Here is a 21,377-nt window from a genome sequence, read left to right as displayed (position 1 = left end):
AAGGGGCCAATGTAGACGAGCCCATGCAGTTCTCAGATAGCCTTCTGACCCAGAAAGAGGCTAGACAAGAGGGAGGGTAACACACCTGAACAGTCAATGCCACTTACAGCCCAGAATTCATCAGCAACACTGAATTCCCAGAAAGACAAAGTGAAGATGATAAAAAAAACCAGACCCCATATCACTAGCTATAGGGTTTAGATCTAGCTTGGTGTGTATCACAGAAGAGTGGTTAGAGACCCCCAAGAGGCACTGGACTGAGGGTCTTCTACCATCTTAGTGGAGAAAGGGCAAGGGAGAAACCCTGCATACTGGTTACTTACAGTGGATCTTCTGGAAACCTCAACTTCTCTGAGGGTATGTCTTCGCAGCAAAGTTATTTTGAAAAAACAGCCATTATTTCAAAATAACTTCACTAGCATCTACACAGCCAAACTGCTATTTTGAAATTCATTTGAAATAGCGGAGCACTTATTCCAAATTTGGTAAACCTCATTCCATGAGGAATAAAGCCAAATTCAAAATAGCTATTTCATAATAAGTGCTGTGTAGACACATTGAAATAGGGGGCCTCCAGCCTTCCCAGGGTGCCCTGGTGGCCACTCCAGTCTCAACCAAGATCACTCCTCTCCTTCCTCCCTCCCCGGAGCCTTTAGGGGTTGACTCTGGCCACAGTGTCTGTGCCAGTTCCAAGCCTGCCAGGCCAGAGCCAGCAGTCACTACCCCTGACCCAGTGGCCCCAAAACATGAGCCAGCAAAGACTGGCAGCCAGCCCTCCACCACTCGCCAGGAGCAGTCTGCCAGCTCCCAGGAGCCTGACAGGGGCTGGAGAAGGCGGGCGCCTTCCTGGTCCAGGGTGGAGATCATGGACCTTATTCAGGTTTGGGGGGATTGCCCCCAATGTCCATGATCTCTGCACTAGAGAGAGGAATGCGGCCATCAATGGCAGGATAGCTGCCAGCCTGGCCCTAAAGGCCACATGTGAACCCAGGAGCAAGTTTGCATGAAAATCAAGTTGGTCTGGAGAGCACCCCAACCCTGAGCCTTGACCTTCTCCTCCCCTTTCTTCCTCCCCCCAAGTTTTCCCCCTTCCCTCTCCCCCCCTCTCTTCTCCCGTCTCCCGCCTCCTTTCCCCAGTCTCACCAGAGTTTCATTCTCCCCCCTCTCCCCCGGGGTTTTGTTAAATAAAGATAGTTTGTGTTCATGAAAATACGTGTATTTTATTTGACATCAGGAAGGGGGCAGAGGGAGAGGTAAGTGGAAGGACGTGAGGGAGGAATGAGGCACAAGCCCCCAGTGGGGCAGACCAGAGAGGCTCTGAGGGCTCCTCAGGATGGAAGCTCTCCCGCAGGGCCTCCTGGATACTGACAGCCCCCTGATGGACCTCTCAGATGGCAGCCTGCAGAAAGTTCAGACAGGTCCGCAGCAACGCGTCCACGAAAAGCACCAGAGTGCCCAGGGGCAGCTCTGGCTTCATGTCGCAGAGTGCTGTGATGTCCCGAGTGAAGGCAACCAGAGCACACAGAGACAAAATGGTTTCCTGTCCCTCATGGAGGTAGGCAAGCAAGCAGGGAAACCTGAGAACTGGCTGTCCAGGGGGGTGCCTTTAAGCACAGGCCTCAGACAGCCTCAGGCAGCAGCCACACAAAGTAACTCCTGACCTGATGCCCTGCCGGACCTGGTTCTGTCCGGCCTTAAATGCGATTCACCGTACACTCAGTGTGGACGCGCTATTTCGAAATAGCAAAACGCTATTTCAAAATGCATTTTGTGTGTAGACGCGCTATTTCGAAATAAGATAGTTTGAAATAATGCTGTAGTGTAGACATACTCTGAAAGAAGAAATCAGGCCCCTGAGTAATTGAAACAGATACTTCAAAGAGTTTAATTGGAAACATGTGCACAGTAAATACAAACACTATATTATTTACAGGGGAGGGTTATTTACAGGTGACTGTTTGTGAGACACAGCATGGCCAGCACCTGAGAAATAAACTTAAAGAGTCATCAGCATTTGTACAATGCCCCTTAATAAATATAATAACATGGGTTGGGATTAAGCTGCTGGATATGGAATGGAAAACAATCTCCAAAACAGGAAACACCACAAGATTAGGGGAACTCCTATTACCTAATATAGTGAATTATCAGAAAGTGTCAGTTCAACAGGGGGTCTCCATTGATCCCCTTCCCATATTCAGCCATCACAGGAAGAGTCTCTCCCCATTGAGAACCACAGACAATGATATCCCAGACCCCCTCAGCCTTTTACCCTCCTTTGCTAACTGTTGTCTGGTGACTCCTCATAGGCCCAGAACCCAGGAGGGCAAGAGTAAAGTGCTGAGAGAGACTAGAAACCTAACTATTCAGGAAACTTTTTCTATAAGGTGGAGGATCATAGCCTCTAAATTTGGTGGACGAATGATATGTGCACAGTAAATACAAACACTATATTATTTACAGGGGAGGGTTATTTACAGGTGACTGTTTGTGAGACACAGCATGGCCAGCACCTGAGAAATAAACTTAAAGAGTCATCAGCATTTGTACAATGCCCCTTAATAAATATAATAACATGGGTTGGGATTAAGCTGCTGGATATGGAATGGAAAACAATCTCCAAAACAGGAAACACCACAAGATTAGGGGAACTCCTATTACCTAATATAGTGAATTATCAGAAAGTGTCAATTCAACAGGGGAAAACACTGATCCCCTTCCCATATTCAGCCATCACAGGAAGATTCTCTCCCCATTGAGAACCACAGACAATGATATCCCAGACCCCCTCAGCCTTTTACCCTCCTTTGCTAACTGTTGTCTGGTGACTCCTCATAGGCCCAGAACCCAGGAGGGCAAGAGTAAAGTGCTGAGAGAGACTAGAAACCTAACTATTCAGGAAACTTTTGCTATGAGGTGGAGGATCATAGCCTCTAAATTTGGAGGACGAATGATATCTGCTGAGTACCTTCTTTGAAGGGCAGAGTGTTCTGAACTCCCAATAACATCAGAGGGAGTTTGAGGACACTCAGCAACTTATGGGACTGGACAATACAAGCACAGTTAAAGGCCCTGGATATCTAAAGGAAATCACCAAAATCCACAGTTAGATGCTTAAATGCCAATTAAAGCCACCCTTAGTGAATTCCCCCGGCATGTGTAATCCCCTAAGTAGTATAAGGGCCCTACCATCAATCAAACGTTAGCCCTGCCCCCTGACCCCGGAAGTCCCGCCCCCTGACCGCCAGAATTCCCTTCTCCCCTGTCACCGGAAGGCCGGCCACTGGATGGTAGTACATCCGGGTCAAGAGGGACAGCTGACCGGGTGTCATGTGACCCCCGTTAGGCCCGTCCCCTGTCACCGGAAGTCCCGCCCTTTGGGGTAATTCATCCGGGGTCAAGAGGGGCAGGTGACCGGAAGTAAGGAGTGTCATGTGACCCCTCTAAGGACTCGCCCCGCCTCCCTCAACCAATCAGGAAGGGGTTTTCCCCTGTAGGACCGCCCCGCGAACCGCTTTAACCAAGCGGGGGGGCAGTTCTGGGACCCGATGACCCGCCCAGCAGTGGGTCGTGTGACCCCTCTAAGAACTTGTCCCGCCTCCCTCTACCAATCAGGAGGGGGTTTTTCCCTGTAGGACCGCCCCGCGAACCCCTTTGACCAAACGGGGGGCAGTTTTGGGACCGGATGACCCGCCCAGCAGTGGGTTGTGTGACCCCTCTAAGAACTCGCCCCACCTCCCTCTACCAATCAGGAGGGGTTTTTTCCCTGTAGGACCGCCCCACGAATCGCTTTGACCAATCCGGGGAGTGCAGTTCCGGGACCCGTTGACCAGACCTGAGGCGGGTCGTGTGACCCCTCTAAGAGCTTCCCGTGACACCCTTTGCCAATCAGAGCATAGCACTTCCCCGTAAGTTCTAGCGCCACACAAAAGAGGCCATCTTGTTCCAAGAGCGCGTGTTTCAGAGAGCGTGCAAACGCTGAGCGGAAACATGGCTTCTTTCACCAACTTTGTTTTGGTGCCGAGAAGAAAGCGCTACATCAGCGACAGTTCCGAGGAGGAAGGAGAAGTTGAAGGGAGCCCTTTGGCCCAGCCGCTGATGGATACACCAATATCTGACGCCGAAACCCAACCGCTCACGATGCAGCCAGACAAGCTAGATGGCCTGGAGGAAGAAGGTGCCCATGGCTCTCAGGAGTCGGACAAGACGCTTGGAAAAGAAGCCAAATAGGTAAATGAAAGATCGAAGTTGGGGCATCATGGGGTTAGGAAACCGGGATTTTGTAAACTTTAAAAAAAAAATGACCAGAGCGTCTTACATTATTTCTTTCTGGCAATCTTTTGACAGCTTGACGATGCCTTTCTAGCTGACCGTCAGACCCGGGACAGCATTGCATCGGACGAGGAAGACGAACCGGGCCCACCTTGTTTTTGCTCAACACTGATACAAAGCATTGAAGAGAACGCCAAGGATGACGGCCATGAAGAATTCAGGAGGTGGCTGTGCATTGACCTAGTTGAGCCAGTGCCACATCATAAGCGTAAAAAAGTTATGCGCTCTATTGTACGCGTTGGTGTTTATACCGTCCTTAGTCACTGTCTTAGGGAAAAGCTTTTTGAGGATTGTGAGGGTTGTGTCATAAATGCGCCAGCCCAGCAGTACCATGACTGTTTGACTTGGACTCCAGAGGGTATAAACTGCAAGCTCCGGGGCCTATGTGCTGAACTGTGTTTGGAAAGCTTATTAAATACTGTTATTGCCGTAGGTCCGTGGTCCCCAACACGGTGCCCGCGGGCGCCATGGCGCCCGCAGGGGCATTTGCATGCACCTGCCAGGTGCTTGGGGTTGACCTGGCCCTGGGTACATAGCGTGTGGCGCTTGCGCGGGGGGGGGGCGCGCTGGCCCCGGGCGCGTGGTGCTTGAGGGTGGGGGTGCCGGCCCCGGGCGCGCGGTGCTTGGCGGAGATGAGCATTATTATGGGGTTCTGGATGTGAAAAAGTTGTTCGGAGCGAAAAATTATTGTGAGTTTTGCCACACAGTGTACAGTCATGACCACTCTTGCAGGTATTGTTGCCGCCTCTGCTTGAGCGGAATGTGCTCAGACAGCGTGGGCGTGCCGCTGCGGTGTCCTAGCTGTAGACTATTTTGTCGAGCCAAAGAGTGCTTAGTCAGACACATAGACTGCGCATCGAAAAAACAAGTTGAATGCCTGTCTAAAACTTTGTGTGATGTGTGTCAGTCTTACATGGACAAGCGGCACCGCTGTAAAGGGCGACGCTGTAAGCAGTGTAAGGGCTTGCTTGTTGGCAACATTGACAATCATTTCTGTTTTATGGACAGCCTTAGAAAGCCCGAAGCCTCAGAAAAGTATATTTTTTATGATTTCGAATGCACGCAGGAGACGGGGTTGCACACTCCCAATTACATTTTTGCTCTGGCCCTAAAGCCAGAAAAATCCTGGGAATTTAAGGGTAGCAAGTGTCTTTCTATGTTCGTTAAGACCTTTATTGGCAAAGAGTTCCGTGACTACACATTCATAGCGCACAATTCCAAAGGTTACGATGCGTACTTTGTCGTGAGACAGCTACTGAAGGAAAAGATGTGCCTAGAGCTGATCACTCAGGGTAGTAAACTAATGTGTGTGAAAGTTAAGGCCCTGGACATTCGTTTTATAGACTCTTTAAACTTCTTGCCCATGAAGCTTAGCAAGCTACTGCAGGCGATGGGGTTTGAAGGGTGCAAAGGGTATTTTCCACATTTTTTTCACACCAAAATTACGTGGGGCCTATGCCTGGTGTGGGACACTATGGTGTAGACAGTATGATGCCCAGGGAAAAAGCAGAGTTTCTCGACTGGTATCGGGACCACAGCTATGAGACGTTTGACTTGCAGAAAGAGCTCGCGTATTACTGTCAACAGGATGTTAACATTTTGAGACAGGCTTGTATTCTATATAGAAAAGAGATTATGAACATGACAGAGATGGGGGATGTAGCAGAGAGAGGCCCTGGTAAATTCACTGAGATAAACCTGTATATCGATCCTTTCCAGTACATCACGCTGGCCTCCATCTGCATGGCGATGTACAGGTTTATGCTTTTGGAGCCTAACACGGTAGCTCTTCTCCCTCCAGACAATTACCACCGGCAGAAAAAGAGATATTCGACCCCATCTATTCAGTGGCTGCTGTATACCTCTTACAAAGAAAATATACAAATACGGCATGCTTTACAGGGTGGGGCACTACAGGTAGGCCCCTACTTTTTAGACGGTTATGCCAATGTTGACGGGGTACGCACGGCCTTTGAGTTTAACGGGTGTTTTTTCCATGGCTGTGTCACCTGTTATTGTGAAAAAGCACAAAACCCTATGACAGGGACAACTTTTGGGTTTCTTTATTACAAGACGCAGCTTAAGACTGACTATCTAAAACGACTTGGTTTTGTAGTGAGGACTCTCTGGGAGCACGAGTGGGAGGTGATGAAAGAAACAGACAGGGAGCTTGCAGGCTTTTTAAACCGAGCCCAGTTACCCCAGCCTCTCAGGCCTAGGGATGCTCTTTTCGGGGGGAGGACAAACGCTATCCGCCTATATTACAAGCCTAACCCCGGGGAAGAAATCCACTATTATGATTTTACCCTTTCGTAAACAAAACCAAAGAATACCCTATTGGACACCCCGATATAGTTTATGACAACTTTGGACCCCTTGCAAATTATTTTGGAATTGCAAAAGTTAAGGTGTACCCCCCGCGAGGCCTCTTTTTCCCATTGTTACCTGTCAGAGTGGGTGGCAAGCTTATGTTCCCGCTATGCCAAACATGTGCGGAAACCGAGCAGCGGGAGACGTGCACCCATACTGATGAGGAGAGAGCTATCCTGGGGACATGGTGCACGGTGGAATTGACTGTGGCCATAGCAAAGGGGTATACAGTGGCTAAAATCTGTGAAATCTGGCATTTCAGTGACAAATCTGACAAACTCTTGTCAGAGTATATCAAATTACACCTCCGTCAGGAACAAGAGGCTTCAGGGTATCCCGGCTGGTGCACAGACGAACAAAAACAAAATAAGTACGTTAACGATTTTTACCAAAAAGAAGGCGTGCGTTTACGCCAACACGAGATCAGGTCGAACCCAGCTAAACGCCAAATTGCTAAACTGTTTTTAAATTCTCTGTGGGGTAAATTCGGCCAAAGAACAAACCTACCCAACACCAGCATCGTAAGAGACCCTGATGAACTCTTTCGGTACCTGTTTTCCCCCAATTACGAGGTTTCATCCTGCGAGTTTATCGACAATGAAACAGCATGCGTGTCTTGGAAGCACGCAAAAGACCGGTACTCTGTCTCTGGCAATACCAATGTTTTCATAGCCTGTTTCACCACCGCTTATGCCCACTTAGAATTATACAGTCTCCTAGATGGGTTGCAAGAGCGGTGCCTATACCATGACACTGACTCAGTGATATTTGTGAAAAGGGAAGGTGACTGGAATCCCCCTCTGGGGGATTATTTAGGGGACCTCACGAGCGAGATCCCGTCAGATCAACACATCACTGAGTTTGTGTCGGCAGGCCCGAAAACCTACGGGTATAAGCTGTCGGGAGGAAAGGCCTGTATGAAAGTCAAAGGAATTACCCTAAACGTAGCAAACTGTGAAAAGATCAACTTTGACAGTTTGAAAGATCTAGTCCTGGACTATTGCACGGGTCTGCAAGAAAACACCTCAAAAAAGATAGAGGTGCAACAGCCCTCGATTGTAAGAAACAAAAATCAGTGGCAAATAGAGACAAAAACCCTTAAAAAACACAAAGGTGTTTATAACAAGAGGGTCCTAGGAGAAGGGTTTAAAACCCGGCCCTTCGGCTTTTGAAAAATGGATACGAGGTGGAAACACCCCTTTTCTGCAATTCTCGCAGGGCCTAGCAACTGTGGGAAAAGTTACTTTATAAAAAACGTATTGGATAATGCCAAACACACACTGTCTGTTATGCCTGAGAATATTTTGTGGTGTTACAGTTGTTGGCAACCTCTGTATAAAGAACTGCTCTGTAAATATCCCTTTACTAATTTTGTGGAGGGTCTGCCTAATGCTTTTGACGATGACCATTTGTTTCCTACTAATAAAGTGAATCTGATTATCGTGGATGATCTGATGAACTCTGCTTGTGAAAGCGATGAAATTGAGAAAGCCTTTACCAAGTACGTGCACCACAGGAAATTGAGCATTATGTATATCGTTCAGAACGTATTTTGTCAGGGGAAAAAGAGCCGTACGATTAACCTAAACACTAAGTACATGGTTCTGTTCAAAAACCCCAGGGATAAACTGCAAATCGCTACGCTTGCTCGGCAAATTTACCCCGGCAAGGCTCAATTCTTTCTAGAAGCTTTTGAGGATGCTACCAAAAGACCTTATGGCTACCTGGTGGTGGATTTAAATGCGTCCACGCCAGAAGCTTATAGACTAAGAACTGGTCTTTTCCCTCCAGACTGGCCGGTGGCTTCTACTTTGAAAAGAACAACCGCCGGGTATAAAAAGAGATGATTTATCGGCAGACCCTTTTTAACAGCTGGGGGTTGCCGACCGAAAACATGTCTAGCTGCGTGAAGAGAAACCTGGCTCTTTTAAAATTACTTAGCAAATCACCCCCGCAGCAAAGGAAGGCTATACTGTGTTCGGCCTCTGACGATTTAGTAGCGGCCATCTCAGAACTAGCACTCAATACCTTAAAAGGAAACGTGCCTTTGACGCAGAATCAAGTGAGCGTGCTGAAAAAGAAACGCACGCTTATAAAAACATTGTCTAATAAAAGGGTCTCGCTTAAAAGAAAGAAGCATCTGGTGAAGCAGTCTGGGGGGTTTATCGGCCCTTTGTTAAGTTTTGCTGTCCCTCTGATAACGGGGCTTTTGAATAACCGATAATGGAGTATGCAGAAAAAATGTACCTGGTGCCCAGCCATCAGCTGGAGCAATTAAGGGCTCCCCCTCCAGTGGAGGAAAATATCAGAACAACTGCAACTCGCTTACTGGATGCTGAAATGAAGTCTGTTCTTCAAAGGACTGACTTAGCCGAATACGAAAAGGCTAAACTCTACAGCGCTGTGCTTCAGAGATACCTAACGTACGTGAAGCAAAGTGATGCAGATAAAAGGAAAATAAGTCTGTTTCTACCAGAACAGAGTGACACCGCCAAACCTCCAGAAACAGAAAACACCTCAGACTCTGTGGTTCAGGAGGTGTTGGATAACGTGAATAAGCGTTATAAGAAAAACGCCTCAGTGTTGCTAAATAAGCTGGGCCAGGATAAAACTATCGCTTCCTGGAATGATAAAGGTGCATTTGTGTACAAAGGCTCGGTGGTGAATGGTTCTAACATGCTTGACTTAGTCAGAGCCGTCACCCAGACGCGTTCTGTCCCTAGCAGACATGTACCTAAAGGATGGGATGTGTTTATCAATGCCATGGCAGAACTAAACGTTCCATCTTCCATCATGGGCAGTGCAGACAACAGAGTTCTTTTGGAACGCCTGAAGGCCTCAGCCACTGACGCTGGGATGGATCGAGAAACACCAACTCCTTTTTTGCCTTCTAAAAAACAAAAATTGGCTAAACTGTCTGACTGGCTCAGTGTGTGAAGTTTGTCATGTTCTAAAAATAATTTTTGAACTTGATCACATTTTGCTTTAAATAAAACACTTCTCTATATATAGAATATCTATTTAATATATATATATTATGTCTAGGTATTTTTTCTGAATTGTTCATTGTTTTTAAGAAGAAAAATTAAGAAAAACAACCATCAGTTGCCTTTAAACCCCTCACCTGGGGTGCTTTACTGCGTGTCAATTTAATTTTCACATCCACCCCGTTCAACAAAAGTTTTTCTTGAAAAAACAGGTCGCTGTGTAGATGACCCAACAACTCCATTGTCCTGCTCTGGGACGTCAGCCTTGCACACCTCACAAATCCTAGATTCTCACCATCCAGCTGTTTTTTCGTGTTGTCCAGGAGTGTCTTTGTAAAACAGTCAGGCGGAAAATTGCTTACTAGGCGGTCTCCCAATGTAACGTCCAATTGACTGAAAATAGAGGCCACTGGGTAATTCACCAGGCCTACCGCGGCATCCCTGGGGAGTGCAGTCCCATCGCCTTTTACTATCTTGCAACAAAGGTAGAGTAGGATGTTGTTTAAATCCATATAATCTATGCCATTCCCTGCTATAAAAAAGTCGATGGGGGCAGTTTCTGTCACGGCTGACAGAGGCGGCACCTCGATGTAGATGCTTTTCTCAATGCTGGTCTGAGTAGGGGCTATCTGAAACAAGTCTAGTTCAGATTTGGTGCACTCTTCCGACCCGCAGTGAACGAAAGCCATGTTGACTAAAATATATCTCTTTTACCAGGTACAGAGCGTGTCCTCTTTCTCCCTGGCTTCCTCTTGGACTTTTGCTTATGGCCTGTCCTGCGTGTCAAGGCTCTTCTTTTAAAGGGTTTCGGGGGTCCTGTGCGTCGCGGATATGACGCATTTCTCTTTCTCTTCCTCCTTTTAATATACATCAGCCCTGACCCTTCCTGTTTAGCCGGATTCCCCACCTTCTCCAAGACAGCCTGGGAAACGTGGCCTACCACATCTCTGGCTATGTTTTGAGCGGCTGTTTTTATGTGGGGTTTAATAATCTCTAGCCCTCTTCGCAAAAGGGGTACAGCTTTTCAAAAAAGGCTACGGAATATACCGCCCACGCCGGCCCCGTACATCACAGGGGCTCCATGATATCCAGGAAGGGCATATCCAGCCTGGGCTTTGTAATAGTTGCTGTAGACTTTGGAGTCACCGTAATTTTTTACGATCGCCATAATAGTGTTTTGCTTTTTAGAAACCTCGCTCTTTCCGGGAACGCAGGTGCAGCTTCACAATCACCTTGCCAAAGCAAAATGAAACGCATCTGTTTTGATCCGTCTTTATTTCAATGGTGATGGTGTCGATGTGGTGTTGACTGATGGGTACGTAATGAGGCTTATCGTAGGTGATGGTAACAAACTCATTGTTATTTCCTCTGACAGGGACGCAGCGTAACAGGGGGACAGAAAAGTCCCCCACAAACTGGTGTTCTACAATATCCGTGTATAGATACAAGGAGTTGAAACCCCCTGTGATGTCTGCTGAGAAGGGACTCTTCTGGACACTGTGCCCGGGGGCCAAACCCAGAATGTTAGCTAGCTCCCCGAGGGTAGAAAACGTAGCAGTAGCATCGGTGGATTTAAGTCTACATTTTCTACTCACAGGGTCATAATTCATGATAACATCAGGCGGTCCAGAATGACGTGCCACAATGCTATTCATATGTTCCAATAATTCGGGTATAGTTGAGTAATAACCTCGCCGTAGGATATAACTCCATGGTTTATCTCCAAAGGTGATTTGGAAAGGGGTGTCCTCAGTAATGTTGTTCCAGCTGTTTGGATATTGTATTTCCGCTAACCCCACTTCCTAGGCCCCCGGGAGATCCAACGACTTTATTAGCTGTATTGTAAAGGCCGAGCTGGTGTTTTGGGGAAAAACCCCAGAGCTGGCGTTGCTGGGCAGAGTGATGTAGAAGCCCCCGTCCTCCATTTCTCTCCTTGCAGGTGGGATTGTTTTTATTCTCGCTTAAACGTTACAGAGTTGAGAAGCTTCTACCCAACTGTTAAATTTGTTGGGCCACCCCAGCCATTTCACCAATAGCTGCTTTTTTCTTCCTTTCCCTTTCTCTGCTAGAACTTTTTCAATCCTGTAAATCCTGTCTTGTTTGGGGTTCACCTTTTGTAATTCTTCAGGGTAAAACGACCCCGTCACTGTCTCACCCTCGTAATCTTTTAATCGGTAGACAGGTCTCTCACCCCTGGTTAAGGCTTCATCCACTATGAATATCTCATCGGTAAATGTTTGTTCATAACCATTTTTAAAGGCACCTTTGGTTTTAGAGAGTCTCACGTGGTCCCCTTTTCTAAAAGGAACAACAGCCTGTTTTATTTTAACATCATCTCCATAAACAGTTTTCCAGACCTTCAGAGAATTTGCGGGGTTCACATCAGCAGGTCTGGTCCGTATAGTTCTGTGAAAGCTCCAGCTGTAACTCTTTATAAACTCAGATAATATGTCAATGTAGCGAAAGGTATTGTGGGCTGTAAAATATCTCCACATCCTAGATTTTAAAGTTCTGTTAAATCGCTCCACAACCCCCGCTTTGACTTCATTGTTAGGAACAAAATGGTGGACACCATGCCGCTTTAACAATCCACTTAAAGGTTTGTTTAAAAATTCTTTTCCCCGATCCGTTTGTAATTTTTGAGGCACGCGACCTTCGCTGAAAATAGCTTTAAAGGCCTTGGCTACCTCCTTGCCCGTCTTGTCCTTTAGGCCTAAGGCCCAGGCATATTTTGATAAAATGTCTATCACTGTTAAAATATACTTAAAACTGCTGTTGCGTTTGGAGAACCCGTGCATATCCACCAAATCTGCTTGCCATTGTGCATCCATGTCTGAGACAATGGTCTTGTCTCTTTTAAAATGTATTTGAGCAGGCTTGTGCAAAGAGTAAGCGTCTTGGTCTGAAAGCCATGATGTTACCTGTCTTCTGTTCAAAGTTTTACTGTGCTTTTTGACTGCTTGAAACAGAGGGTTCACCCCACCAAAGCTGCCAGCTTCCCTGGGGGTGTAATATATTTTCTCTAACAGAGCAATCTGCGTAGACATGACTGTTATTTGTGTTAGTAAAAGATGCTGTAAGTATGGAAGGAACACATTCACACCAGCACATTTCATACAAGTTTTATTAAGCATCTGGATTAACACACCCTTTTACAGCCATCTGCAAATGGGCACCATGACACCCCCACCACTATCGCTATTAGGGAGTCCGAGTTAATTCATTCTTGCACGTTTGTTCTCGAGATCCATGTGTCAGATATGAGCAAAAAAAGCGGGCACAAGATAGATTTACTCCCACAGGATTACCGATGTGCAATTTCTCAAAGGTTTCTAGAAAGTCATCGTCGACCTGGCAAGAGATTGTCAAAAAAGAGAATAAGCTACAGCTGCTGGTTTTTAGATTCACAAAACACCCATGATGCCCCCCACCTCGATTTTTTCATTTACCTGTTTGACTTCTTTTCCGTTCACCTTGTCCGACTCCTGGGAGAGATGGGCAGCATCCTCCACAGGGACAGATAACGAGAGGCCGTCTAGCTCGTCAGGCTGCCGTGGGAGGAGTTGGGTTTCGGGATCAGATTCTGGTGTATCCAATAGCAGAGGGGGCAAAGGGCCCCTTTTCGCCTCTCCCTCGTCCTCGGAACTGTTGCTAATGTGGCACTTTCTTCTCATGTGGTGGAAGGCCCTCGTCACCAAAACAAACTCCAAACTTCTGGTGGGGGTGGTGAAGGAGTCCATGTTTCCGCTCAGCGTTTGCACACTCTCTGAAACATGCGCTCTTGGAACAAGATGGCCTCTTTTGTGTGGCGCTAGAACTTATGGGGAAGTGCTATGCTCTGATTGACAGAGGGTGTCACGGGAAGCTCTTAGAGGGGTCACACGACCAGCTTCTGGTCTGGTCAACGGGTCCCGGAACTGCACCCCCCGAATGGTCAAAGCGATTTGTGGGGCGGTCCTACAGGGAAAAAAACCCTCCTGATTGGTAGAGGGAGGCAGGGTGAGTTCTTAGAGGGGTCACACAACCCACTGCTGGGCGGGTCATCCGGTCCCAGAACTGCCCCCTGATTGGTCAAAGCAGTTCACGAGGCGGTCCTACAGGGAAAAACCCCCTCCTGATTGGTGGAGGGAGGCGGGGCGAGTTCTTAGAGGGATCACACGACCCACTTCTGGGCGGGTCATCCGGTCCCGGAACTTCCCCCCGATTGGTCAAAGCGGTTCGCGGGGCGGTCCTACGGGGAAAGCCCTTCCTGATTGGTAGAGGGAGGCGGGGCAAGTCCTTAGAGGGGTCACATGACACCCCTTACTTCCGGTCACCTGCCCCTCTTGACCCCGGATGTATTACCCCCAAGGGCGGGACTTCCGGTGACAGGGGACGGGCCTAACGGGGGTCACATGACATCCTTTTTTTGCTTCCGGTCACCTGTCCCTCTCGACCCGGATGTACTACCCTCCAGGGGCGGGACTGCCGGTGACAAGGGAGAAGGAACTTCCGGGGAGTCGGGGGGGGGGGGACTTCCAGGGTCAGGTGGCGGGGCTAATGTTTGATTGATGGTAGGGCCCTTATACTACTCTCCTACCCCATAGCAGAGCTGGCCGCATACCACCAATGTCTAGCTTCCCACCGAAGTATATGAGGTGCAAGCTGGAAACAAGCTGGCACAGACAGAGCACATTGTCCTCCAGCAATCCCTCTCTTGTTCCCATTCAAGGTAGCAGGAGCTCTTTGATCTAGTTGTCTGTGCTTCATTCCCCGAGCACTCATCCAGGTCAGATGTCTCTTAGGACCTGAGTTGCCACCAGCTGGACAATGGGACTTGGGTCATTCTGTAGGACCTGGAGAGCTGGAATTACAGAGAATATGACTCACTTTTCATATAGTCACCTATGCCTGCAGTAGCTGGAGATTTAGTACCAGTGAGTACCAAGCTACAGCAGCTCTCTGTCCAAACAAAGCTTTAGGTTCCTCCATTGGGATCCTTCCAAGCTCCAAACTGAGATGGAGGAGGGGGGAGAGGGGAGACCCTGACCCTACCAGAAACTCATCCAATTGGAAGGTGCTCCATTGACTCAATAGCTTCTGCTTTTAAGTTATTTTACATCTCCTGACAGAAATAAATCTGATGGTGTGGAGTTTGGGGTAGCAAAAAGTGGCTCCCAGGGAGCCGATGGAGCCCAAAGAGTGGATCACACAGGTTGGGAAGAGGCATTGCCAGGATAGCCAGGAGATGCACTGACTTATATCACACTGGCTGCAGTTTCCTCCAGGTACGTCTACACCGCAAAGTTAATTCAAAATAACAGCTGTTATTTTGAATTAACTTTAATAGCATCTATACATGCAAACCGCTATTTCGAAATTAATTCGAAATAGCAGAGCGCTTAATTCAAATTTGGTAAACCTCATTCTACGAGGAGTAACACCAAATTTGAAATAGCTATTTCAAATTAAGTGCTGTGTAGACAATTAATTCAAAATAGGGGGCCTCCAGCCCTTCCCAGGGAGCCCTGGTGGCCACTCTGGGCACAACCAGGAAAACTTGCTCTCCTCTCCCTCTGGCCCCAGAGCCATTAAAGGGATAGACCCTGGCCCGTGCCAGATCCAAGCCTACCAGCCAAGAGCCAGCAGTGGCCACCGGGGCCCCTGAGCCAGTAGCCACAAAACGTGAGCCAGCAAGGCACTGGCAGCCAACCCTCCACTGCTCCTCAGGAGCAGTCTGCCAGCACCCAGGAGCCTGACAGGGGCTGGAGAAGGCGGGTGCCTTCCTGGTCCAGGGTGGAGATCATGGACCTTATTCAGGTTTGGGAGGGATGCCCCAGCATCCATGATCTCCGCACTAGACAGAGGAACACGGCCGTCAATGGCAGGATAGCTGCCAGCCTGGCCACCAAAGGCCACATGCGAACCCAGGAGCAGGTTTGCATGACAATCAAGTTGGTGCGGTGAGACCCCCAACCTTGGGCCCTGATCTTCCCTTCTCCTTTTTTCCCTTTGCTTCTCCCTTCCAACTTCCTCCTCCCAGGTTTCACCCTCCCCTCTCCCACCCACTCTATTCCTCTCTCCCACCTCCTTTTCCCAGTCTCCCCAGAGGTTCACCCTGTTGTTCAATAAACCCAGTTTCTATTTTTGAACATACATGTCTTTTATTTGACATCAGGAAGGGAGGCTAGGGAGGAGTAAGTAGATGGACGTGAGGGAGGAATGGGGCACGAGCCCCCGGTGGGGAGGACCGGGGTGGTTCTGAGGGCTCCTCGGGGTGGACACTCTCCTGCAGGGCCTCCTGGATCCTGACAGCCCCCCGATGGACTCCCCGGACGGTAGCCTGCAGCAAGTGCAGCTGGGCTGATGGCAACAACCCTACGAGACGCATCGGTGTGCCCAGGGGCAGCTCTGGCTCCATGTGGCCGAGTGCTGTGGTGTCCCGAGTGCAGGCACTCAGGGCACTCCAAGACAGGACTGCTTTGTTGTCCCTCATCGGGGTAGACAAGCGAGCGGGGAACCCTGAGAACTGTCTGTTCGGGGTGGGGTTAGGGTCCCGTGAAGCACGGAGCTCAGTTAGCCTGAGGCAGCAGCCCCACACACTATGTCCTAACCTGATGCCCTGCCAGCACTGGTTCCGGCCAGCCTGAACTTCGGTTCAGGGTCCACTCAGTGTGGACGCGCTATTTCAAAATAACAAAATGCTATTTTGAAATAGGTTTTGTGTATAGATGCATAATTCGAATTAGCTTAATTCAAATGAACAATTTCGAATTAAGTTAACTTGAATTAACGCTGTAGTGTAGACGTACCTCTTTCAGAGCAGACTAAAGCTGAATCTGTCCTTTGATGTGTGGCTGATGCACTTCACACCTGTGGTATCAGTTACTGCTTGCTTGTCAGCTAAATTTCTTTATAACTCACTAATGAATAGGATTTCACCTGTATTTGTTACTTACAGGTCAACAGATGTTCCATGTCCAGCCATTTCATATTTTTGGTGTCCGTATGTTCCAGGATGATGCCTAAATAAGCAGTGTAAAATAAACATCAATAAAAAACCTTCTCTTGTTAAGTGCAAGGTGATAACATTGGCCCTTTGGCTTCTATTGTGGGTCTAAGGTGAGCTGTAGGCAAGAAAATACTAGAAAAGTTTAGCGTCCACACTGAAGAGAATAAGAGAAAAAAATTAAGAATGTTTACATAAAACCTCATTTGCTTTAAACAATCTATGTTCCTCTTGCCACTGCTGTCAGTTATTGGAGATATACTAGGATAGTGTATTAATCTAGTGGTGTGAACAAAGGGGCTGGGGCCAGGAATAAGTGCGTACTAAGCAAGGATCTCACATGGATAAATTAATTAGGCCACAATGCTTGCCTGGCTTGCATGGGTGTGCTAAGGAACGGATGGCACAGGGCCAAAGGGGAGGAATCTAGTGCTTCCTGGGCAAGGCAATCAGGAACCTGCAACAGCAGGCACTGTGTGGCGGTGGCCTGCCTACCTCCCAGTGATGAAGCACCAGTAAGGAACAGTGAACAACACTGAGCTTAGGTCTATAGTTTGAGTCCACACTAACTCTGACTACTAAAAATAGAGTGCAGGTAAGATGACAGAAGCAGTCGGAGGAGCTAGCCACCTTGAGAACAGACTTTTGGGTTTGGATGGGATCATCCTTGGAATAGTTAACCCCTCCTGCTACTCCTGCCACAGCTACTCTATTTTTAGCACACTAGTTTGATCGGAGAATAAACATACCCTACGTGACAGTGTGCCAGCCTCTGCTACTAAATGACTGCGCCATCTCAAAGCATTCTATTGCAAATTACAAATTCCTCCTAACACCACACTGGAGAAGTAGGAGAACATTAACATCTCCATTTATGCATGAGAAGTCACAGCACGGAGAGATTAATAGTAGCTCAGTGCTGCACACAGGGACTTTTTCTGTCTACCTCAAAGGGAATACCAAAAGGGACACGGCACACTTTCTCTCACCAGCTAACTTGGCTGCAACATTGGCATGATTTTGCGCAAAAGCAGCTGCCTGTCTACACTGGCGGGGAGTTCTTGCGCAAGAACACTGACATTCTAATGTATAAAATCAGTGCTTCTTGCTCAAAAACTATGATGCTCCCGCTCAGGAAAAAGCCCTCCTGTGCAACTGTTCTTGCGCAAGAGGGCAGTGTAGACAGGCCACATTAATTTCTTGTGCAAGAAAGCCCAATGGCTAAAATGGCCATCGGAGCTTTCTTGCGCAAGAGAGCGTCTACACTGGCACGGATGATTTTGCACAAAAGCGCCTCTTAGCGCAACAGCACATGCCAGTGTAGACGCTCTCTTGTGCAAATATTCTAACGCAAAAACTCTTGCGTTAAAAGTATGGGTATGTCTACACTACAAAGTTAATTCGAACTAACAGCCGTTAGTTCAAATTAACTTTAATAGCGGCTATACATATAAACTGCTAGTTCGAATTTCAATCGAACTAGCGTAGCGCTTAATTCGAACTAGGTAAACCTCATTCTACGAGGACTAACGCCTCGTTCGAATTAGGTAGTTCAAATTAAGGGCTGTGTAGCCACTAAATTCAAACTAGTGGGAGGCTAACCTTAATCGGGTTGCCCTGATGGCCACTCTGGGCCAAGCCAGGGAAACTTTTCTGCCCCTCTCCTAGCCCCAGAGCCCTTAAAGGGGCACGGTCTGGCTACAGTGCCTGTGCCAGTTGCAAGCCTGCCAGCACCCAGCCAGCAGACCCTGCACCTGGCATGGCATGAGCCAGCCACCCGCTGCCACCCAGCCCTCCGCCTCTTCCCAGGACCAGGCTGGCGGCTCCTAGGAGCCTGCCCAGGGCCACAAGAGGCAGGTGCCCACCTGGTCTAGTGCGGAGATCGTGGACATTATCGAGGTTTGGGGGGGAGGCCTCCAGCGTCCATGACCTCCACACTAGGCACAGGAATGCAGCCGTCTAGGGCAGGATAGCTGCAGCCTGGCCACCAAAGGCCACATCCAAAACCAGGAGCAGGTTTGCATGAAAATCAAGTTGTTCCAGTGAGACCCCCGACCCTGAGCCCTGCGCTTAGAACATAAGAACATAAGAATGGCCGTACTGAGTCAGACCAAAGGTCCATCTAGTCCAGTAGCCTGTCTGCCGACAGCGGCCAACACCAGGTACCCCAGAGGGGATGGACCGAAGACAATGACCAAGCGATTTGTCTCGTGCCATCCATCTTCAGCCTTCCACAAACAGAGGCCAGGGACACCATTCCTACCCCCTGGCTAATAGCACTCCACGGAACCAACCTCCATGAATTTATCTAACTTCTCTTTAAACTCTGTTATAGTTCTAGGCTTCACAGCCTCCTGTGGCAAGGAGTTCCACAGGTTGACTATAAGAAGAACTTTGTGTGAAGAAGAACTTTCTTTTATTAGTTTTAAACCTGATGTCCATTCATTTCATTTGGTGTCCTCTAGTCCTTATATTATGGGAACTAATGAAGAACTTTTCTTTATGCACCCTCTCCATACCACTCATGATTTTATAGACCTCTATCATATCACCCCTCAGTCTCCTCTTTTCTAAGCTGAAAAGTCCCAGTCTCTTTAGCCTCTCTTCATATGGGACCTGTTCCAAACCCCTAATCATTGTACTTGCCCTTTTCTGAACCCTTTCCAAGGCCATATCTTTTTTGAGGTGAGAAGACCACATCTGTACACAGTTCTGAAGATATGGCGTACCATAGTTTTATACTTCCCCTCCTCCTTCTTCCCCTGGCTTCCCCCTTCCAGCTCCCTCCTCCCAGGTTTCCACCTCCCCTCTCCCACCCTCTTTCTTCCCCTCTCCCACCTCCTTTTCCCAGTCCCCCAGAGGTTAACTCACCCCTCCCGCGTCCCCAGTTTTGTTAAATAAAGAGAGTTTCTATTTTTGAACACGTGTCCTTTATTTTTTACATCAGGAAGAGGGGGCTCGGGAAGGGTAAGTGGAAGGAGGTGAGGGAGGAATGGGGCACGAGCCCCCGATGGGGAGGACTGGGGTGGCTCTGCGGGCTCCTCGGGGTGGAAGCTTTCCTGTAGGGCCTCCTGGATCCTGACAGCCCCCTGATTGACCTCCCCCGGATGGCAGCCTGCGGCAAGTGCAGCCGGGCTGATGGTCGAGTGCTGTAATGTGCCGAGTGTGGGCATTCAGGGCACTCCAAGACAGGACTGCTTTGTTGTCCCCATCGAGTTAGACAAGCAAGCGGGGAATCCTGAGAACTGTCTGTCCGGGGTGGGGGTCGGGTCCTTTTAAGCACAGCCCTCGGCTAGCCTGAGGAAGCAGCTCCAAACCTTAAGTCCTAACCTGATGCCCTGACGGCACTGGTTCTGGCCAGCCTTAACTTCGGTTCAGGGTCCACTCAATGTGGACATGCTATTTCGAATTAGCAAAATGCTAATTCGAATTAGTTTTTAGGTCTAGATGCACTCATTCAAATTAGCTTATTTTGAATTAACTAATTCGAATTAAGTTAATTTGAATTAGTGCTGTAGGTTAGACATAACTTATTTGCGCAAAATCTTGCCAATGTAGACGTAGCCTATCTATATCTTTCTCACTCTCTCTTAACCAGCAATTAGAATAGGCAGCTAGGCCAGGCTAGAGAAAATGATTAAGAAAGGTGTAATGAAGTTCCTTGTGAGATTTCCTTACAAAGGACACATTCTACTATCTAAAATGAATTCCTATGAACTGAACTGTACAACTCCTCAGAGAAAGGTAAACAACAGATAACAGCCTAATGGTGGAACTGCTCATACCTGAGGCTCTGTATGATCTCCACTGTTATTAGTCCAGATCTTTGCAGAACACTGGAAGACAAAAGGAACCACTTATGGGGCAGACTGTGCACTTCAAAAGCTTAGCTGCTATGACCATACAACTCTAAAAGCTACGCATGGAAGCTCTGTGTTTCTCACCCAGGACACCCCGCACAAAGCTATACCTGAAAGTTCCCTGTCAGTCACTCTATTTGTTGCCGATCCCTGAGGATGAAATGCTGTCTCCTAGATCTCTTACCTCACCAGCAAACACACCCCCTCGTGGTGAGTCTGCGGATTTTCAAGAAGCATCCAAGTTCTCTGCTTCCAGAGTGTTCTTATCAGCTTCTCATTCACAGCCTTGAAAAGCACAGCCTCTAATGCTTCAATAGAAAGCCTGGGGGAAAAGAGGCACAGAACTGTAGTAACCAATAGAAAGGCACAGCCTAAGCAGTCAGGAAACCCCAGTTACTTGTCAGGTCTGTTGTTCATTGACAGTTCATCCATTGACAGTATCCTGGGGACCACTGTTTTTGGAAGGACTTAATCCCAGGAGGTATTTCAGTCTCATACATCTCATATTACTAGTGTTGCTATGGACAACATTTTGCAGTCACTTTCTCCTATCTGCAAGGCGTATGGGCACTAGCACAGTACAGTAATATGGAAAAAATTCACAATCAGACCCCAAAAGCTGGGACACAGAGAGATTAGTGATCACTAATGGATATTTTGGGGCCTTATCTCCAGCGAGATGTGACAGGGTGCTGAGAGCTTGTACTTGGGGTCAGCACTCTGGTAACTACTACTACTAATTAGCTTCCCCAGAGAAAGCCTAATTGGATAGAAATGTACCTGATTGCCTGGCTAAAGTGGGGCTATAGAATCAACAAACCTATTATCCCATTAATAAGG

At 48.0% G+C, this 21,377-nt stretch overlaps 1 protein-coding gene across 2 annotated transcripts in view; it reads right to left on the bottom strand.

Moving 5' to 3' along the window:
* Positions 1-1,858: 1,858 nt before the first annotated feature.
* LOC142824840 (maestro heat-like repeat-containing protein family member 2B) overlaps positions 1,859-21,377 on the bottom strand; it is a 37,453-nt gene continuing 17,934 nt past the window's right edge. The window contains exons 10-14 of one of the 2 annotated variants that reach the window (XR_012899408.1): positions 20,722-20,859; positions 20,463-20,513; positions 16,628-16,693; positions 13,139-14,532; positions 1,859-13,040 (exon numbers count right to left, since the gene is read on the bottom strand). Coding sequence is in view for 1 of the 2 variants with exons in the window: in XM_075916628.1 (XP_075772743.1) it covers positions 14,511-14,532; positions 16,628-16,693; positions 20,463-20,513; positions 20,722-20,859 (277 nt within the window). In the remaining variant the exon portion in view is untranslated. Of the gene's footprint in view, positions 14,533-16,627; positions 16,694-20,462; positions 20,514-20,721; positions 20,860-21,377 lie in introns of both variants that reach the window. The other variant, XM_075916628.1, reaches the window with a different exon arrangement.

Source organism: Pelodiscus sinensis, unplaced genomic scaffold (genome assembly GCF_049634645.1).
Source record: "Pelodiscus sinensis isolate JC-2024 unplaced genomic scaffold, ASM4963464v1 ctg44, whole genome shotgun sequence".
Classification (NCBI taxonomy): Eukaryota; Metazoa; Chordata; order Testudines; family Trionychidae; genus Pelodiscus; species Pelodiscus sinensis.
Note: the sequence above shows the minus strand (reverse complement) of the source record. Positions and strands in the feature narration are given on the sequence as shown.